The sequence below is a fragment of the Colossoma macropomum genome, unplaced genomic scaffold (genome assembly GCF_904425465.1).
Source record: "Colossoma macropomum unplaced genomic scaffold, Colossoma_macropomum, whole genome shotgun sequence".
NCBI lineage: Eukaryota > Metazoa > Chordata > Actinopteri > Characiformes > Serrasalmidae > Colossoma > Colossoma macropomum.
In genome coordinates, this window is record NW_023494804.1 from 8,634,725 (window position 1) to 8,654,684 (window position 19,960).

Below are 19,960 nucleotides of genomic sequence, written 5' to 3' on the forward strand. Positions count from 1 at the left end.
ATGTCACAAAAAACAACACTATATATCCACCTACATACAATAACGCATATCCACCTATTCAGCAGCTCCGCACTAACATGCTAAAGTTATTAGGAGTGTTTCAGCCCGGACTACTTTTTGAATGAGACACAATACAGGGCAGCCAATCAGAGCAGAGCTCATTTACATATACCAGTCTTAACCGAAACAGCTTGTTTAAATCTAAGGAATAAAGAGAGGTTGGAGAATGCTCATATATAAATGAACTAAATCTGTTTTTGGTAAATAAATAAATAAAAAAAAAGTTAAACAGCACAAAATGTTGTGAGTGGACCCTGGGAGGGGGATGGAGGGAAGGTTGGGCCTTTTAATGTGTGTAACGTGATCCAGTTTCAACAGAGATGACACAGATCTGTCTATTGTGAACACTGACCTTTTTTGTTACCAAAATACGTTCGTGCAAGGCCTGAGCTGAAGTAATAAAGCAACTCCTTGTTTTCTGCTGCTGAAGCTTCACTAAAAAGTACTGAAAACGGTTTAAAGAATTGAGAAAATCTTGCAAGCAGAATCAAAAGACCAAACAGAATAGAGAAAAGTTAACAGCACAGACAAAATCTGGGAAAGTAGAAGCATAAAGCTAATGCAGTAGTAAAAGAGGTAACAATCCTTTTGGATTGCTTTGGAGGTGCTTGGAGGTATTTAGTTCAGTGTCTTATATTACACTGAACTAAATACTGAACATCACCTTGACTTTTTCTAACCCTTAAATATAATACATAACTTTAGCTTTGCTTAACCTCAACACAAAAAGTTACCTTAACACTAGTGCTGGTCCTAACACTGGTCCTAATCTTAAGCTCAATCCTAAAGCTGTGGAGAATCAACTTCATTTCACCAAATAGTTTGTTAATAGCTATGATAAAGCTTATGTAGATAATCTATAGACGACTATCTCCAAGCAAAAAATGAATATTTTGAAAATACACCACAAGATACAGTTACGTATCCTGCGTTTAATTTCCACTCAAGTGCAAGTTATCCATTTTTTAGATGACAAACGTCATCATCACTGAATGTGTTTGGGATTATTTGGACCACAAAAGCAGAAAATGCAACCAACTTCTAAGACTGAACTTTGGAAAACATCCCTGCAGATTTCTTTGACAAACAAAGAATGGACGATGGACGCTGGACACAGTAAATACTGAAAAAATTGGTGTTATATTTAGTTGTTGAGGCTTCTGTGTTATTTTCTGCTAAATATGTTTTATCTTTTATTCCTGACACTGAAAAATTAGATAAATGACTTTTGCACAGTACATACCTAAAATGATGGTTCTTCAGGAGTTCTTTTGTAAAGAAAATGGTTCTATATAGAACCATGAACACTCAAAGAACCATTTGCATGATTAAATGGTTCTTTGCATCATGAAATCGTTCTTCATATTGTGGGAGAATGTGCTGAAGATGGTGCTAGACAGAACCTTTTTGAAAATGGTTCTGTGTAGCACCAAAAAGGGCTCTTCTTTTGTTACGATGTCAAGTTTGTAACAATAGCAGAACAGTTTTTGGTGCTATTTAGAACCATTTTCAAAAAGGTAGACCACGTATAACACATTGTGCATCAATCTGAAGAACCATTTCACAACGCAAAGAACACTTTAATCATGCAAAGTGTTCTTTGAGTGTTCATGGTAGTAAGGAACCTTTGGAAAACCATCTTTTTGAAGTGTGACTGTATGTCCTATTGATATTTTATAAACTATAATACAGTATATTGCATTTTCATAGGAGTACTGAATACAGACAGACCAAAAAAGGCTAAAGCCTACAGGAAATCTCAGCAGCAAAAGGTGTCTTGAGATTAAATCAGCAGAGGCAGGATGGGACAGAACAGAGAGTTAAACACGTCCCCCATGGTGGATCCCCTGCAACCCCCGCTACCGGCCTAGAGGCTCTAGCACGGCCCATTACAGACGTGGCAGTGGAGGAAGAAAGGAGGGGTGAGAAGAGGGAAGAGAGGGAGGAGAGAGATTTTAATCCTGAACATATCCTACATGCATTCCTGTTTTTTTGAAGCATGCATTCAGTAGAAATGCATCCACTTCGAACATCAATCAGGCGTTTCCGTGATACCAATCTGAGAAACACACTAAAATGTTCAATAAACTTCATTTGACAAGCTTTTCTTTCGTCCGGGCCAGACTGGCTGTGCATCATTTGAACTGTGTTGTTATGTCTTCGATGCATTGCCATTTAGGGTCATGGACTAAAAAAGGCTTTTCAATGGTAAATCACCATTGATATCACCATCTAAACCCAAATTCATGTCCAGCTCAGCCAACTCATCAAGTAAAGTTTGAACGTATGTAATATAAGGCCCTTCTATACCCAAAGGACTGATCTGTATCTGTTTCTCATGGCTTTAGGACCTGGAGGAGTGAACACATTTTCCACAGCAGCAACTATGGCGGTCGTAACTGGAGAACAGGGGGAGGTCTCTGTCCGCTCTGAGAGTGCAATCAGAGTTCCTCATTTTAATAGAGCTTTCCCAGCTTCCAGAAGGTTCCTTTCTCTGTTATAAAGCCAACCAGACGGATTTGACTCTGTGAAGGCCGACACGTCAGAGACACAGTGGAAAGCTGAAAGACATCTGGAAGGTAAGCAAAGGTTATACTTTCTGTAACATGTAGCAGAGGCCAACAATGCAAAGCTTTCGAGAGTCTGCTTAAAACAGTTCTGCATGTAGGCTAGAAAGCAGAATAACGAATTGAACTGATCAAAAGATGAAGCACAGCACCGTCTCAAACTTGTAGCACCATCAAAACCACGCCTGAAAGAAGTTAACAGCATTTTGGGCATATATATTTAGGCTTGAAGGAACTTGTGGAGAATGTTAAGAGCTGAATATTAATGTTCAGTTGCAGCAACTCAAGTTCATTTGCAGTTTTGAAGACTGAACTTTGGGAAACATCCTTACAGATTTCCTTGCAAAACTTTGTAAAACTCTCTAAAAGACTGCATTCACTTTGACTGGACGGTCCCACCCAAGCAACAGCCTGTCTGCTCATGCGCACAGCAAAAACTGTTGCATTAATGCATACTTTGTTGAATCAGCACCCTCATAAGTTCATCAGGACACAAGTGAACACTCCAAAAGTGGAATCAGTGCTGCTGACTGTTTGATTGTTCTGTGCACGCTTGTACTTGTCTCACGTTATGAGTGTCTGTCTTTTGCATGCTTCTATTTTCTTTCTATTCGTGCAAAGTATGAGTGGGATGTCCACCAGCCTAATTCCAGAACTAAAGGCTGGATTTCCTGCCACTCTGGCAGTTCTGATTGGACCTGAGATGCAACCATCATAACCATGATCTATCCAATGAAATCTCTGGATGAGTTATCTGTGGACAAATATAGTAGAGTACTGTATAAAGAGACTGTCATCTTCAGTTTTCTGAACCAACGACGTAAAAGTCACGTAAGGTTATTACTCTTTTAATTAGAGAGTAGACGGAGAAAGAAAAATGCATGAAAAGTGTGATCTGCAAAAGCTACAGTGGTGTTTCTGGACAACAGGCTAGCTTATAGCATCCTTAGCATGCACAGTTATCTTGTAGAAAATGTGCATCTGCAAATATGTAAGCCTATAAGTCTCACGTATATAAATGAAAGAAGTGTGTAAAAAAAAGTGTAGTCCATCTGTTTTAGCTTCGTCTTAAGTTATAGGTGCTGACGTGGCAGTTATATAAGTTGTCTCCCTTGATGTGCTCATGGGCTCTCAAGATTAGCTTAGCAAGCCTGTAATTACATGACTGTGGGTATAGCCAGCCTCAGTTCAGCCTCAGTGGTCAGGAAAGAAAAGATGTAGTGGGACAAAAATATCTTCCAAACTTCAGTGTTCATATCTGAAAAAAGACTGTGCGCAGTAGATTTAACCTCTTCTACTCCAGGCAGGTTATCAATCGATCCCATTCAGCCAAAATCTAGCAATAAATAAAAATGAACAGCCACCATTAAGCATTTCACAAATGACTGTGCTGGCTTCCATTCATTTTCAGCAACATTAGCATGTTTAATCAAGATTTACTAATCAGTGAATGCAAGTAGTTCAGTAAGTTCTATGAAGCTGGTACATAAGCTATGCACTTACAAGAGCGAGGAATTGCAGATGCACTTGCAGTTTAATGGGTTAACAGTGTTTCTGCTGTGTTCCTTCCAGGGTAGAATCTCTGAAATCATCTCTAAAACCATGTGGGTTAAAAGCCTGGTGGCGCTGTGCCTACTAGCCAGCGTTAGAGCAGATAAAACCCTCAGCAGCCATGCCAACATCTTGGTGGACAGCAGCACCAACCTGGCCTTTGATCTGTACCACAGCATGGCCAAAGAGAAGGATATGGAGAACATCTTGATCTCCCCAGTGGTGGTGGCCTCCTCCCTGGGCCTGGTAGCTCTTGGAGGAAAGTCCACCACCGCCTCCCAGGTGAAAACAGTGCTCGGTGGCAATAAAGTGAAGGATGAACACCTCCACTCCAGCCTGGCTGAGATCCTGACTGAGGTCAGCAACTCCACGGCCCGCAACGTCACCTGGAAGATCAGCAACCGCCTGTATGGTCCCAGCTCCGTCAACTTTGCTGACGACTTTGTGAAGAACAGCAAGAAGCATTACAAATACGAGCACGCCAAGATCAACTTCAGGGACAAGCGAAGCGCAGTCAATGCCATCAACGAGTGGGCATCCAAGTCCACCAGTGGCAAGTTGCCTGAGATTACCAAAGACGTGGAGAAGACTGATGGAGCCATGATCATCAATGCGATGTTCTACAAACGTAAGCTGGGTTTATTTGTACTGAATGAGTCAAAAGTGATGCTATACACAAGAGCATAGTTTTGGTTTCAGAAAATTTTTTTTTTTTTTGCTTTTTTATTTCCACCATAAGAACATTTAGCTAGTAATGAGCTGTGTCTTCTGACAGTACTCATAACATATCTATGGAATGGGTCGATGTACCAACAGTGGCATGGCAATGGATGTAGCATAACCATGGAAATGCAACATAACCAAGCAAATGGATGTAATATAATCATGGAAATGTGCTTAGAATAGCCATGCAAATGGCCAAAGTGTACCCATGGAAATGGATGTAACATAGCAAGGGAAACGGGTGTATCATAACAATAGAAATGGGTCTATGATAATCATGGAAATAGTTTAGCATAACTATGGAAATGAGTGTAGCATAACCATGGAAATGGGTGTAGCATAACCATGGAAATGAGTGTAGCATAACCATGGAAATGGATGTAGCATAACCATGGAAATGGGTGTAGCATAACCATGGAAATGGGTGTAGCATAACCATGGAAATGAGTGTAGCATAACCATGGAAATGGATGTAGCATAACCATGGAAATGAGTGTAGCATAACCATGGAAATGGGTGTAGCATAACCATGGAAATGGATGTAGCATAACCATGGAAATGGATGTAACATATCCATGGAAATGGATGTAGCATAGCCATGGAAATGGATGTAGCACAGCCATGGAAATGGATGTAGCATAGCCATGGAAATGGATGTAGCATATCCATGGAAATGGATGTAGCATAACCATGGAAATAGGTGTAGCATAACCATGAACATTGGTGTTGTATAACCATGGAAATGGATGTAGCATATCCATGGAAATGGATGTAGCACAGCCATGGAAATGGATGTAGCATAGCCATGGAAATGGATGTAGCATATCCATGGAAATGGATGTAGCATAACCATGGAAATGGATGTAGCACAGCCATGGAAATGGATGTAGCATAGCCATGGAAATGGATGTAGCACAGCCATGGAAATGGATGTAGCATAGCCATGGAAATGGATGTAGCATAGCCATGGAAATGGATGTAGCATAACCATGGAAATAGGTGTAGCATAACCATGAACATTGGTGTTGTATAACCATGGAAATGGGTGTAGTGCATTGATTTATGTACAAGTGGTATAGTATAATTCAAGTGGTATAGTAGGTGGATATTTATTAATCAACTTGTGCTGTAGTTCTATTCTTAATGAACATATTATTTTATGCTGAGCAGTATGTTAGCATTGTCTCCTTTTCACATTGAAACATTCCCTTATATGTTCTCTTAACAGCGCACTGGGACGAGCAGTTTCATCATAAGATGGTCGACAACCGTGGCTTCCTTGTGCATCGCTCATACACAGTGTCAGTACCCATGATGCATCGCACAGGTAAACAAAACATGCATGAAGAAGCAGCGATGACCTTCACTTTGTTGTTCTTTTAGAGTCCCACAAATAATAATTTATCTGAACTTGTCTCCTGAAGGTATTTATGGTATTTATGAGGACAAAGCCAACAACCTCTTCGTACTGGAGATGCCTCTGGCCCATAAGATGTCGTCTGTGGTGTTCATCATGACCTACCATGTCGAGCCTCTGGAGAGAGTGGAGAAACTGCTGACTCGCAAGCAGGTGGACACCTGGCTGAGCAAGCTGGAGCAGAAGGCTGTTGCAGTGTCTTTACCGAAGGTCAGCATGGAGGTCAGCCACAACCTCCAGGTAAGAAAACATTAAATCATTTTGGAACGAGTGACATAATGTAAAAGTTAATAAAATAAAAATTAAATTTGAGATAAAATTCTCAAAACCTCATGTTTCATTACATGTCCACATCCTAAAGGGGAATTCCACCAATTTTTCAAAATTTCTGTAGAATTCAGTGGTTGAGATTGCCATTCAGAGGGGTTTGATGTGAGATAATTTGTTGTAAAGAAACTTACTAACTCAAATTTCTCTACAGTGGTGATGATAGGAACCAGGGGTCGCTACTGCAAATATTACCATTTTACTTACTATTCAAACAACACAGTGAATCAACACGTGTCTTCTGAGTTTTTATACGTGATGCTAATGATATTGAAATAGTGCTTTTCTTTGGGGGCTATTTTGCCTTATAACACCCTGAATGTACCTCTCCACCATGAATTCATTAAAATTTTAGGCCAACAATTTATTGCAAATCTAAGTAAAAGAGATTCTCAGATATCAGGCAGAATATTTACAATCATTTTGTGTCATAACTTTCATGTAAGGTAGCTTTTAGTGCCATTAAACATTTCAGACATCTGGTTCCTATCACCACCACTGTGAACAATTCTGACTGGTAAGTTTCTCTAGAACATAGCATTTCACACCAAAACACTCAAAATAAGTTCTGCACTTGCCTAGTAGCTTCTACTGTAATCAAGTTTCGAGACAACATTTTTAATTATATTTTTTTATTTTTATATATTTTAAAATTTGACTGAAAAACTTTGGAACAATAATTCAAAGACAGCTCATAGAACCAGCTTGTTACTCACTCTCTCACTCAGGTTTAGGAACCTAAAAAGTCTCCAGAAGGGGGTGCCAAATCGCTTCAGATGCTTCATAAGGCTGGCTTTACACAATGAAACTGTCATGCAACTAGTTGTATGTTGTAAAATTAGGGGGGTGTCAAGAGAGGCGAAAATTAATCTAGCTATGTAGATTGTGGTAACAGCAGGCTAAAGAAGAATAAATGCTGCCGAAGAAGCCTCATTTCTGTTGTCATGGCTCAGGAAACTGACAATATGAAAAACTTCCAATCATGAGTCAACTGGGGGTAGGCCTCATTTTCAACCACTCAATCAATGCGTTATTGTTATTGTTATTGTTATTGCGATGCGTTATTGTTATTGTTATTGGCTGTTTCATAAAACTTGTTCTATGAAGTTGAGACTCTTGCAGCAGTTGTGGCTGAGTTTAAAATGAGCTCCAGGACACTTTACATAATGCAGCTCAAGTGCAATATAGTTTCATGTGGGTTTCAAACAACTACAGTTGCAAGAAAGTTTCACAATGTAAAGCCAGCCTTAGAGCCATGTTTTGCATCAATAACACAGCATATCCTTGTTTTTCCACTGAACTTACTGGCAAGGCTTAACATCTCTTTTCTAGAAACATCTCGGCCAGCTTGGACTGACTGAGGCTGTGGACAAGGCTAAGGCTGACCTGTCCAACATCTCAGGAAAGAAGGACCTCTACCTGTCCAACCTGTTCCATGCCTCCGCTCTCGAGTGGGACACAGATGGCAACCCTCCGGACACCAGCATCTTTGGCACTGACAAGCTGAAGAACCCCAAACTCTTTTACGCTGACCATCCCTTCATCTTCCTGGTGAAAGACAAGAAGACCAACTCCATCCTCTTCATTGGCAGGCTGGTCCGGCCAAAGGGAGACAAGATGAGAGATGAATTATAAACCATGCGCTAACTTAAACGTATGTTTGAATCTGATAGCTGGCCTGTGTGTGTCTGGTGTGTATGCATGAGTGTGGGTGAGTGAGAGAATTTTGTTAATTTTTGACTGAATTAAAGGAATAGCTCAATCAAACATGCTAACATGGCTAGCAATGACTGGAAGTGAGTATCCACCGAATTAGCATTAAGAAACTGGCATAATTCTTGTTGGGGGTTATGTGCTTTCAATCATTGTTGGCATTGCATGGCATTTTTCACTGATTTATTCCTTTAACAGAGGAGCAAGAGAGTGAATAGTTTGCCTGATACCTCAAGAGGACATTCCATACAATCTGTGGACTGATGTATAGGTGCACTGTCCTGTCTCACATACGTACACTCACTGGCCACTGTATTAGAAACCCGTCCATTGTAGCCAGTGTTGGGCTAGTTACTCAAAACAAGTAATCCATTACAAATTACTCATTACTTCTCTTAAACGATAATGAGATTATTTATTATGTCCTTGTGATCATGTTACTTTATTTCTAACTGAGCCCCTAAAACCCAAACACATCTGTACCAACTGCAAAGGGAACACCCAGTAGTTCTTATCAGTATTTTATTTGGAAAGAAATAGCTAATCACAGCATGGGGGTCTTTATCTATCAGTTTCATATTAGCATGATTAGATGCTTCGACAGATTGCTCTCTAACAGTTCCCGGCACTCACATTAACAATCAAAGCTGCACAGTTAGTTGTTGCAGGTTGCACAATCACACACAAATTACACACGAAGACAGCCACGGATAATCTACATAGAGGAAACATATGCTTAAAAAGTGTAACACACAATTTATATTGCTCTGTTAGAGACATGAGTAACAGAAGTAACAAAATCCTATGAAGTGAGTAACTATAAGGTGATTAGAACTAAATCTAAACTCTAACACCTAATGCAAGTAACTGCAAGAATTTACAGTTACTTGCATTAGAAGCATTAAAACTGTAATATGTAATGAAAGTAGCAAAATTCCTATAAATTCAGTAACTGTAATGACATTACAAGAAACTTACATTGCATTACCATTGTAACGTGGTACCATAATGCCTTACTTTGTACTGCATCATTCCCAACACTAACTGTAGCTTCACCATACTGGTTGTACGATTAGGCACTGTAGCCCATCCGCTGATGCACAATTTACTTTATCCATCCTCTAGCTCTTCATCAGTGGTCAGTTTCCAAATAATATCTCGTCGACAGTGATCCTGTGGTCAGAAGCTGACCAATAATGAATGGGGTAGAGGGGGGTCAATGAATGGGTATAGTCTTTAATTGTACACCTATACAGTGGACCTATAAGGTAGGTGATTCCAATAAAGTGGCCAGTAAATGTATACGTTTGCAGTGGTACACTATTACGTGTTTTATTCAAAAAAAGTAGTGCAACATGGAAGAAAGTCTTCATTAAACTTTCGTAAAGTTTACCAGAGTGTTACAGGCAGGTTAAGAGAAGAATAGCATGCTTATATTAAGTATGATGTCCAAGGGGTTGGCCTTGCATCCATTACTAGCATTCCTCTCAGGGTTTTTGCTTTTTGTTTTTGTATGGCCTTGCCGAGTTACCGACACTGCGTGCCAAATGCTCTGCTTGTGAAATATTTGTGGGTTCGTGAAATATCTTTAATGTTTGAAGTTGAAAAAGTTACCACAAGTGTTTTGCAAAGTGTACGTAGTGTAAAATCTGGAGAGCATTCCTCTCTAGCAAAAAATCCACGCTCGAGTCTGGCCTGGTTCCAGTCCGCACTGAAAATGCTCCTGTGCATTACACAGCCTGTGAGAATGAGGCTTAGCCTTAGACTGAACTTGCTGAACTCTGTTTTGTGTCACCGAGTTACGTCTGGTCAGTGTTGATGTATGAAATTGTTTTTCTCTTTTTCCAATAAAATCAGCACCACTAAAAAATCCCATTGATTTCTGATTGAATTGTAGTGCCATTCAAACCTTTGAGGGCACTTGACTTTGTCAAATGTTTCTATGAAATTAGCATGTGTTCATTGTCTGTGTGCAGTTTTTCTCAACTGCTTAAAAAACAGTTTGGTGATTTACATGCATTACAGTTTGGTGATTTACATGCATTTCCTCTTACCTTTTATGCAGTCAATCAGCCAAGACAAGTTTGGTGTCCAGGTTTTGCTACTTTAGTTAAGAACTGGAGTTGCTAGGCTAACATGCTAACAAACACTAGAAGTCAATAATCACCCTAATCGTTTCAGTAGATACGTGCCCCTAAACTTCCCATCAACTCACTCAAACCACAACCAGGTGGTTAATTCAGCTCACACAGACAAGCTGACATTAGCATTAAAACTTGAAGGTTTTTAAGGGGAATTGGCTCAATGGCTACCATGAGAGACCACTAGTTGCCTGTAGAACACCTTTAGATCCTATTAGGAATCCATCAAATGCATTTAGAATCTGCCATCAGTCACCAGCATCCTTTACACTGTGATATCAGCCCATTAAAAAAGCCAAAACACTTTAAAAAAAACTGTCAGAAACCAACAGAAACACTTAATGGTGGTGGGGTTAATTAATTTTAGTAGGGTTATAACAGTATGTGGATGAGAACTGGAATCACTTCTGTCCTGAACACAATTTGGTATCATTACGTACAAGATGGCCAAAGACAGGGCCATTTAGAGAACTCACAACACAGACACACCGTACACACTTTAAAACGATAATTCTTCAAGGGTTCTTTAGCAAAAAATGGTTTTATATAGAACCATGAACACTCAAAGAATCCTTTGCATGATTAAATGGTTCTTTGCATTGTGAATGGGTTTTTCAGACTGGTGGAGAATGTGTTGTAAATGGTTCTGTATAGAACCTTTTTGAAAAGGGTTCTATTTAGCACCAAAATAGAACTGAGCAGCTAACGAGCAACACAGTGAAGCTACAGTCAGGCATTGGAGCTGTTGGAACGCACCTCACTGGCTGATCTAATGCTGCGTCCCAAAACCACACACTTCTGTACTTCACCTACTACACTAATGAGTGCATTTCTAATAGTGTATCTTCTACTTTTTTGCACACTATTTAGTGTGCTAGTATACAGTTTAGGACGTGAAAATAATAATGTAGCGGGAAATCTCAGCTGTTTAACTCTCACTTGTCACTACAGCAACAAATCAAATGAAATCAAGTCAATACATTCAAATACATTGGTTACGTTACTTTGGCTTTAAAATGAGATTTTAAAAAGTGTTTCAAAAACATGTTTTACTGCCTTTGCTGGATCTGTTATGGCTTGTTATCTCATTACAAAATACCACAGTCAGACACAGTCAGCCCTGACTTCCAGCAATGAGGCTAGTGATACATCTTCCATTACCATGCTAAAAAGAGATTCTTCCGTTTTGGGTTAACAAAGTTAAGATGCCTCTTGTACCCTTTTTACAGGTCATAGAGTCACAGAGCCACTATAGTTTGTAGGATCGTAGAGCCTATACAGCAGTAGTGTGCTTGTGCTTTTGGGACAGATCGCACATACAGCTCTCATACAGCGTTCGCTCAAACGCCATTTTTTTTCTCATAGGAAATGAACACAGACTGTTGAGAATATTCCAATCTAACTACCACAAATGATGTCACAAAGGACACATAGACATTACATACGGATTCTAGTCAGAACCTCTTAACATCTTAACAAACATTTGGGATACCATAGTGATGGCCTAGCAACACTTTAGCAACTGCCTGGGATTCCATAGCAATGGTCTATAGAAACACCTTAGGAACCACCTGGGATTCCATAGCAATGGTCTTGAAACACCTTAGCAACCACCTGGGATTCCATAGCAGTGGTCTAAAAACACCTTAGCAACTGCCTGGGATTCCACAGCAATGGTCTTGAAACACCTTAGCAACCACCTGGGATTCCATAGCAATGGTCTTAAAACACCTTAGCAACCACCTGGGATTCCATAGCAGTGGTCTAAAAACACCTTAGCAACTGCCTGGGATTCCATAGCGAAGGTCTAGGATTACCTTAGGAACCACCTGGGATTCCATAGCAATGGCCTAGCAACACCTTAGCAAACGCCTGGAATTCCATAGCAATGGCCCAGCAACATTTTAGCAACTGCCTGGGATTCCATAGCGAAGGTCTAGGAACACCTTAGCAACCACCTGGGATTCCATAGCAATGGCCTAGCAACACCTTAGCAAACGCCTGGAATTCCATAGCAATGGCCCAGCAACATTTTAGCAACTGCCTGGGATTCCATAGCAATGGTCTAGAAAGACCTTAGCAACCACCTGGCATAACATAGCAAAGGCTTAGTAGAACCATAGCAACCACCTGGAATACCATAACAACAGCTTAGCAAAACCTTAGCAAACATGCGGGATTCCATAGCAACAGCTTTGTCAAGCTATCTTAAAGTTCGTTTACAAACTTTCCTCTGTAGCCGTTGTGTTCTGCAGTTGCGTTTGTGAATTTGCTGTTGCGTTTCTACATTTGCTGTAGTGAGTTCTGAACTTGCTGTTGCACTTCATTATTAAACTGGTAGCTGGTTGAGTGCTTAGCCAAACATTGTTCTACTGCAAAACATTATTTTAGCACAAATGATCACCGCAGAGGGTTATTTCATTTCACCCTAAATTATCACTCTGCTGTGGAGCCACAAGGGGGCAGTGAAAGAGCCACATGTTGCTGACCTCTGGGTTCCATCCTGTGTAACCATCATGATCATCTGGCTTTGGGTAAATTACTATGATAGTTTTAATGGTTTTCAGTGGGCTGATCCTGAGTGAACCTACAGGTTACCCCATTTTTAGTTTTTGGAGAGGAAGGTAATTTATCATTTGCTCTCTGATATATTTATTATTTATGATTTTGGTATTATTTGTATTTTTGTAATGGATAATTAAATAGATAATTATGACATTATTATATAAGTTCATTTAAAACGTTATTACAGCAGCTCAGTCGAATCTGTTACTCAATGTTAAGCATAAGCACCCAGGCATTCAGTGTAATAAACATGTTATAATGGCATGACTTAGTCCTCTTTGTTAGTAACATCTGCTGTATTTCCTGAAGTTGTGCAGTTTAATTGCTCCTCTATCATCATTAGCAAGAAGAGAGAGAGAGACTGTGTTGTATAAACAGACCACTTATATATCAGCCATATCATTTAATCATGTTCACTTGACCTCAAGTGGTCAGATTCAGCTGACCACATGAAGACAGAGCCCTGAGTGCAAGGTTGTGCTTTCTCGATTTGGATTTTCAAATCATGTTGTTACTTCTATTGCTGCTTTACATTGGTTCATTATATTTTTTGTTATACCTTTTAATCTGTCCTCAAGATAACACTCTCAGTAACTGATATGCTCAGTACGCCAGTTTAGACTAGTTCAAAAGCTAAACTTAGTATGATAAGGAAAAATGCCACAAAACTTGTTCTGATTGATCTAAAGTGATGAAGGTTTGTATTTTGTATTTTGAGTACTTTACAATCATATTTGAACTTCATATCGATTTTATTTTGTTTACTTTAAAAAAAGTAATGAGACAAAAAGACTGAAATTATATGATAAATTAATATGATAAATACATTTTGATTGATTTGAAAAACTGAATAAAATCACATATAGACATACATAGGAAAATACGGCAATGTTAAGTATTGGTGCCGAAAACATGCCAGTTACTCCTCACTGATAAAACACAGTGACACAAAAAATGTGAACAGTATACACAACTGGAAAACATGAGCACGTTGTGGCTTGTTCTAACTGCAGTTCACAGTCTTTGCCACATGGTGGCACTGCTGTCCTGATTGTGAAAGTACAAATCTCTCAGATTTGCCAGGATCTGTTATTTAGGCCCAGTCCCATTTCTTCTTTTTACCCCTACTCCCTTGTTTTAGAGTGTCAGCCTAACCCCTTGGAACTGAGTTACAAGGGGTAGTGGTTGAAACCTTGCCCTACGAAATGGGACCCTCAAATAAAAAAATTAAAAAACTGCATTGAGCCTCTGAAAAAACTCCATTTGGAGGGGCGTGTAGCCCTAACACTTTGCCCTACCCCTCTTTCTCAACAAAAATTGGGACACCCTAACCCTAGATGTGAACACGCAAAACAGAGGGCTAAGGGCTAAGTGGAAGGGGCAAGGGGTGAAATGGGATTAGGCCTTAAAGTCCCAGCACGAGTTTTGCTGTGATAGACTTGAAATCAGATGTAAAAGACATCAGTTTGTATGCTTCACTTGGACACTACAGGCTTTGGTGTGTGCAAATGTTTTACCACCACAAGTCAAATGACGTGTTTTGTTGATTTTCTTTGTGTAAATAAGTTAACACTTAAGTTAACAAACTTAAATATGGTATTTTTATTTTACCCTCATTAGTTGAGGCTGCAGGTTAGCAGAAAACTAACCAGCTAGCTAACAGGCTAACACTACACTAATAAAAGACAGATTTTGGGTTTAAGCCTTCACAGAAAGACTTGCTTAAATACTGAGACATAACAAATAAAGAATATGTTATTCACATGGCTGTTATGAGCTCAAAATACCTTTATTTAAACCAGAACTGACGCCAAAATACAACATAACGCAGTGCTAACCCTGCTAGCTTGGCGCTAACATATTCTACGAGCAGTGTAATCTTAGCATTGGTTAAAAATGGCTTCGCTTCGTGGTTTCATACCTGTACTTGTGAAGTGTGAAATTAAAAGCTTGAAATAAAATGCCTTTTTCTAGCATAAGTAATTGGTGTAGGCTATAACTTGGATGCTCTGACTAGCATTTCTCTTACACCAGTTCAGGTTCCTTGAGACATCGATTACAAACATCGTGACCCAGATAGCAAGAGGACTGCAGGCCACTGTTGGCCCACTGACGGCACAGCTGACAGCCCACTGGCTTTTTGCTCAGTATGTTCCCGTTGGCCTACTGCTAGCTAAACAGACAAAATACTTTTCATCACAGTCCAGTTTATTTATTTCTTCTTAATATCTTTCTTTCGTTATCCTTTGTAAATTAGTTCAGTAAATAATTTAGCAGGGTCAGCAGCAACATTTTCAACCAAATCCTTTTATATTAGGCCTGGTCATCAGTTCTCTGTAATATTTATTTTAGTTTATTTTCCAAAATAAAAGGCTACATGCATTTCAAATCTGTTTAAGACGATAACAAACTAGTCAGACCTTGTGTGCAGGACAACAGCGGTGGGGTGCCGACCTTATCAAGCCAGCGGGCCGATATATGCTTGCTTTATGGGATGCGCACACGTGCCAATCATTAAATGCTTATTTGGTGTTATTATTTTGTATAATACTGTAGAACCTGTTACTCTGCTTCAATTCAACTTTAGAGAACAGTGCTTTTCAACCTGTGGTCCTCAATAGGCTGCACAGATCATGCTACATTTTGTTATGTTTTAAAAGTTTAGGTCAGTTAAACCATCTTTCTGGTCAGCTGTGTGGGCTGTAGGTTGCAAAGAGGTTGGGAACACCTGTTATAGGACAACCATTCCAACCATTAGTCAAAATGTCTGAGTTCTTTATTCATTGAGATGTAAGTCATAAAGAGTGGTTTGATGTGAAATGATTAATCTACAATGGAAATATAGCCATTTTAATTACAATCAAAAATGACCAGTGAACTTGCGTGTGTCTTCTTTTATATGTTGTATAATGTAGATAAAATGTAGTAAAATAGTAGTAAATCTCAAAAGAAAGAAGTTTTGCCTTATGACGGTTTGCATGCCCCCCTCCACTTTGAGAAAACTATCTTGATAGCAAGAGGATAATGGGACACTGTTGGCCCACTGATGGCAAAGCTGGCGGTCCACCGGCGTCTTGCTCAGCATTTTCTGGGCGGTGCCCACCAGTGGTTAGAGTACACCAAGTACTAGCCAAAATTCCACTCATTTTCCACTCACAGTCCAATTTACTGATTTTTCTTTCCTTCAGTGTCAGCAACATTTTCTATTGCCTCACTTTATTATAGGCCTAGTCATTTGTTTTTCAGTTGTTTGTAATATTTGTTTTAGTTTGTTTTCTAAAATAAAAGTCTGTGTGCTTTTAAAATCTCTTTGAGCTTTAAAACTAGTTAGAGCTTGTATGCAGGACATAAATCTGAGTGGTCCTAGGGTGGACCAGCAGTGGCACATAGTCAGTGGGGTGCCGATCTAATCAAGCCAGCAGGCCGATCTCAAAATGATCATGGAACGAAGTCTCAGGCCCAGGCAGCGCATTAATAACCATTTTACGTAATAACTTTCTGTGTGGGAGCTTTAGAGACGTCTGGTTCCTATCATCACCACTGTGAACGATTCTGACTCGTTATATTTCTCTAGAACGGTGCATTTCACACCAAACCTCTCTGAATGACTTTGTTTACATCTCAACCATTTATTTATGCAGAATTTTTCAAAAATGGGTGGAATTCCATTTTAAGTTTCTAAATAAGCTCTGTTGCTATGACAACACCACAACAAAGTGTGGATGACTGTATTTTTGGTCATTATCTTTCACACTGATCAACAAGTCTTCAATCTGGATTCACAATCTTCACCATATTTGAACCGTTTGCGGGAGTCAGTCATTGATCCGTCTGAAAGAAAAGTGAAAAAGTGATTATCACCACGTCTCCTAACATGGAGACCGCCTGTGACAAAAAGGATTACCCGTTTTGGTCTGATCCACTGGAGACTCTGGGCAGGCATGCCAATTCCAAACGCCTGAGCAGAATGCTAATTAGCAGTCCCTCTGGGTCCTGGCAGGCCCACTTTGCACATTGTTAACAGTGCTAACATATTCAAAGCTAAACTTTTGAGTTTGTCTAGAGGGCTGGGAGAGAAAAGGGGGGACCCCCGGAAAGAATAGGGCCTTCATACTTGGTGGTATGGAGAGAAGAGAGTGATTAAAATGCCTCTGGTGTAAGCTTCACAAATTTGGCCCCTTCGGAAAAGGACGCTTGTTTCATGAAGCCTGGATCCATGTAGATGACAGAGTCTATATATCTCTTTATTTACTGTGTTTGTCCAAATTTAATTGGTACTGATGAAGAATAAATGATGAGTTTGATTCCAAAATGCTCTATATATTTTTGTAAAACTGTAGCAACTTTGAAAATAACAAGTTTTTGAAAAGCAAAAAAAAAAATCTTTTATTTTTTACTTCTCTAATAAAGGTATTAATCATAATATTCCATTGATATTTCTTGTATGTGTAAAGCCCACTCAAAACTGTCTCAATGAACTCGATATAAAAGCAGAATATTTTTGCTGAGCCACACGACTCTGAAGCTTAGGGTGCTTTCACACCTACCTTCGGACTTCCAGTTCAGTCCGAACCAAAACAGCAGGTGTGAAAGGTGCCTCGGACCACTGTCCGAGCGGTGGTCTCTGTCCGGTTCAAACTGAACCATGGTTCGATTTGTTTGCAGTTTGCAAAAAAACGCTTGATTCAGAGTTTTGGACCAATTATAAGAATTTCTCTATGAGAAGAATGAATAGAGTTTTCAATAATTGCCTCTGTCACATTCTGTGATAATCAGAAATGTTCCAAAGCTAATGCGTTTCGTCCAATGAACATTTCCCTCTCGAATATCACTGAATCCTCTGAATTACAAGGTTGTTAAAAAGTCGAAATATGACCAAAGGCAGTTTATGAGGAGCCTGGCCACTTCCTATTTCCCCCGTTATATCAAAAACAGGACTGCAAAACAGCAAGGGGCGCCTGCGAGCGAGTCCTCAATGGATGGGAGCTAAACGGCTAAAAACGAAAAGTTAAAATAGTTTCTAATCACTCGCCCAGAACTTTCCTTTAATTTTACAAAGTAGAAGGATATATTTTACTAAAAAAAATAAGAAAACTTACCTATATATTTCCTTTTTTCTACAGCAAACGGATTTTTGGGCAGCAGAACGCTGGCATTACTGCTAGAGAGTGATGATTGATTGGCAAGCGGAGCTGCTTATTGCTTGTTTGCGCTCACTGACGTCATGAACGTACATAAGTCGCTGTTTTAAACTCCTATAACTCGACTTTAAAAGCTCAGCAGTGTTAAAATGTTTATGCTATTCAGTGTTGAGGGATAAATGTATCCTTTTACATTAAAAATGTTTAAGCATTTATAAACCATGATTTTGCTCAAATGCTCCATCTTAACCCATTCATTTTGGACTCACTCAGGAGCGCCCTCTAGCACGAATCACCCAAAAAAGTGTTTTTTGCAAACTGCAAACTAATCGAACCATGGTTCAGTTTGATCCGGACCGAGACCACCGCTTTTGGTCTGACCAAATTTTGCAAAAATATTCTGCTTTTATATTGATTTCATTGCTGCTATGCTTCCATAATATCGGAATGCCTGTTTCACAAAAGTCCTAGCTTTAAGTGATTTTAATCCTTTAATAATGGTTTTCCTGTGGTGAAATGATTGGGAATTTAAAAAGATTTGAATGCAACCAGCAGATGGTGTAGTTCTGCCCTTGCCCTCAGCATTATGCGCAAAACTCATGCAAATATATGCAACATTGAATGTAATGTCTGCTTTCAGATGGTTTTCTGAGCAGACTTCTGACCGTATTTCAGGTCAGTACTGGTAGGTGATAGCTGGACAGCAGTGCGCACTTTCAGTGAGAAACTCTTAACGGACAGTGGTGGCCCAGAGCGTTTGTATTTGTACTGCATTAACAAGCTCAGATAAATAATTTGAATGAAACAATACGAAGCAACAGTTTAGGGTAAACGAACAAAAGCGATTTTACTACATCAAATCTCAAAAACATTTCAAATCAACTTCGGCCCTGTTTGACTTTTTACAGTGCAAACTCTGAGACCACCCTCTTCATATATTTAATTTCCAGTCAAAAAGGCCATTAAGTAAAAAAAGAAAAAAGATGGTTTTCAAGGGTTCCTTAGTAAAGACAGTGGTTCTATACAAAACCATGAACACTCAAAGAACGATTTGCATGCTTAAAGAGTTCTTTGCATGGGGAAATGGTCCTTCAGGTTGACGGAGAATGTGTTGTATATGGTTCTATGTAGCGCCAAAAAGGGTTCTACTATCGTTATAGGCTAGACATCCTAACAATAGAAGAACCTTCTTTGGTGCTATATAGAACCCTTTTCATAAGGGTTCAATATAGAACCCTCTACAGCACATTCTCCATCAGTCTGAAGAACCATTTAACAATGGAAAGAACCCTTGAATCATGCACAGGGTTCTTTGAGTGTTCATGGTTCTATATAGAACCATTGCCTTTACTAAAGAACCCTTAAAGAACCATCTTTTTAAGAGTGTAGAAGTTAGTAGAAGTTCATTTTTCTGTGTCGCAGAAAACACACATTTAATGGAAAACTATACAGATGAACAACTAAATATATCAAGTCTTTTGACATTTAACGTCACTACGTGGGATGTCCAGTAGGATTCTGACCAAAATTACAGATTTTTGCTGAAATGGATGGTTGGTCCGTCCAGTTAATATGTTTCAATCACTAATTTACAAAATCAGCTTCAAATACTGCATAATAGGCAGTTCTCTACTTTTACTGGAGTATGTTTCCTTCTCAGAGACTCCACGAAACGCCACTGTGTTCAAAGACAAGTGTATTTCACCCTCCTTTAAGTTCTTGTGTTTTTACCTTTATTTTCAATGCTGGAAGAGC

General features: G+C 39.4%; 1 protein-coding gene across 1 annotated transcript; it reads left to right on the plus strand.

The window, feature by feature from the left end:
- Window positions 1-2,463: 2,463 nt before the first annotated feature.
- Window positions 2,464-10,237, plus strand: serpinh1a (serpin peptidase inhibitor, clade H (heat shock protein 47), member 1a). Its single transcript, XM_036595369.1, has 5 exons — window positions 2,464-2,639; window positions 4,200-4,806; window positions 6,130-6,228; window positions 6,326-6,558; window positions 7,978-10,237. Exons 2-5 carry the CDS (start codon window positions 4,230-4,232, stop codon window positions 8,278-8,280), a joined length of 1,212 nt encoding a protein of 403 aa, XP_036451262.1. The 5' UTR covers window positions 2,464-2,639; window positions 4,200-4,229; the 3' UTR covers window positions 8,281-10,237.
- Window positions 10,238-19,960: the final 9,723 nt, after the last annotated feature.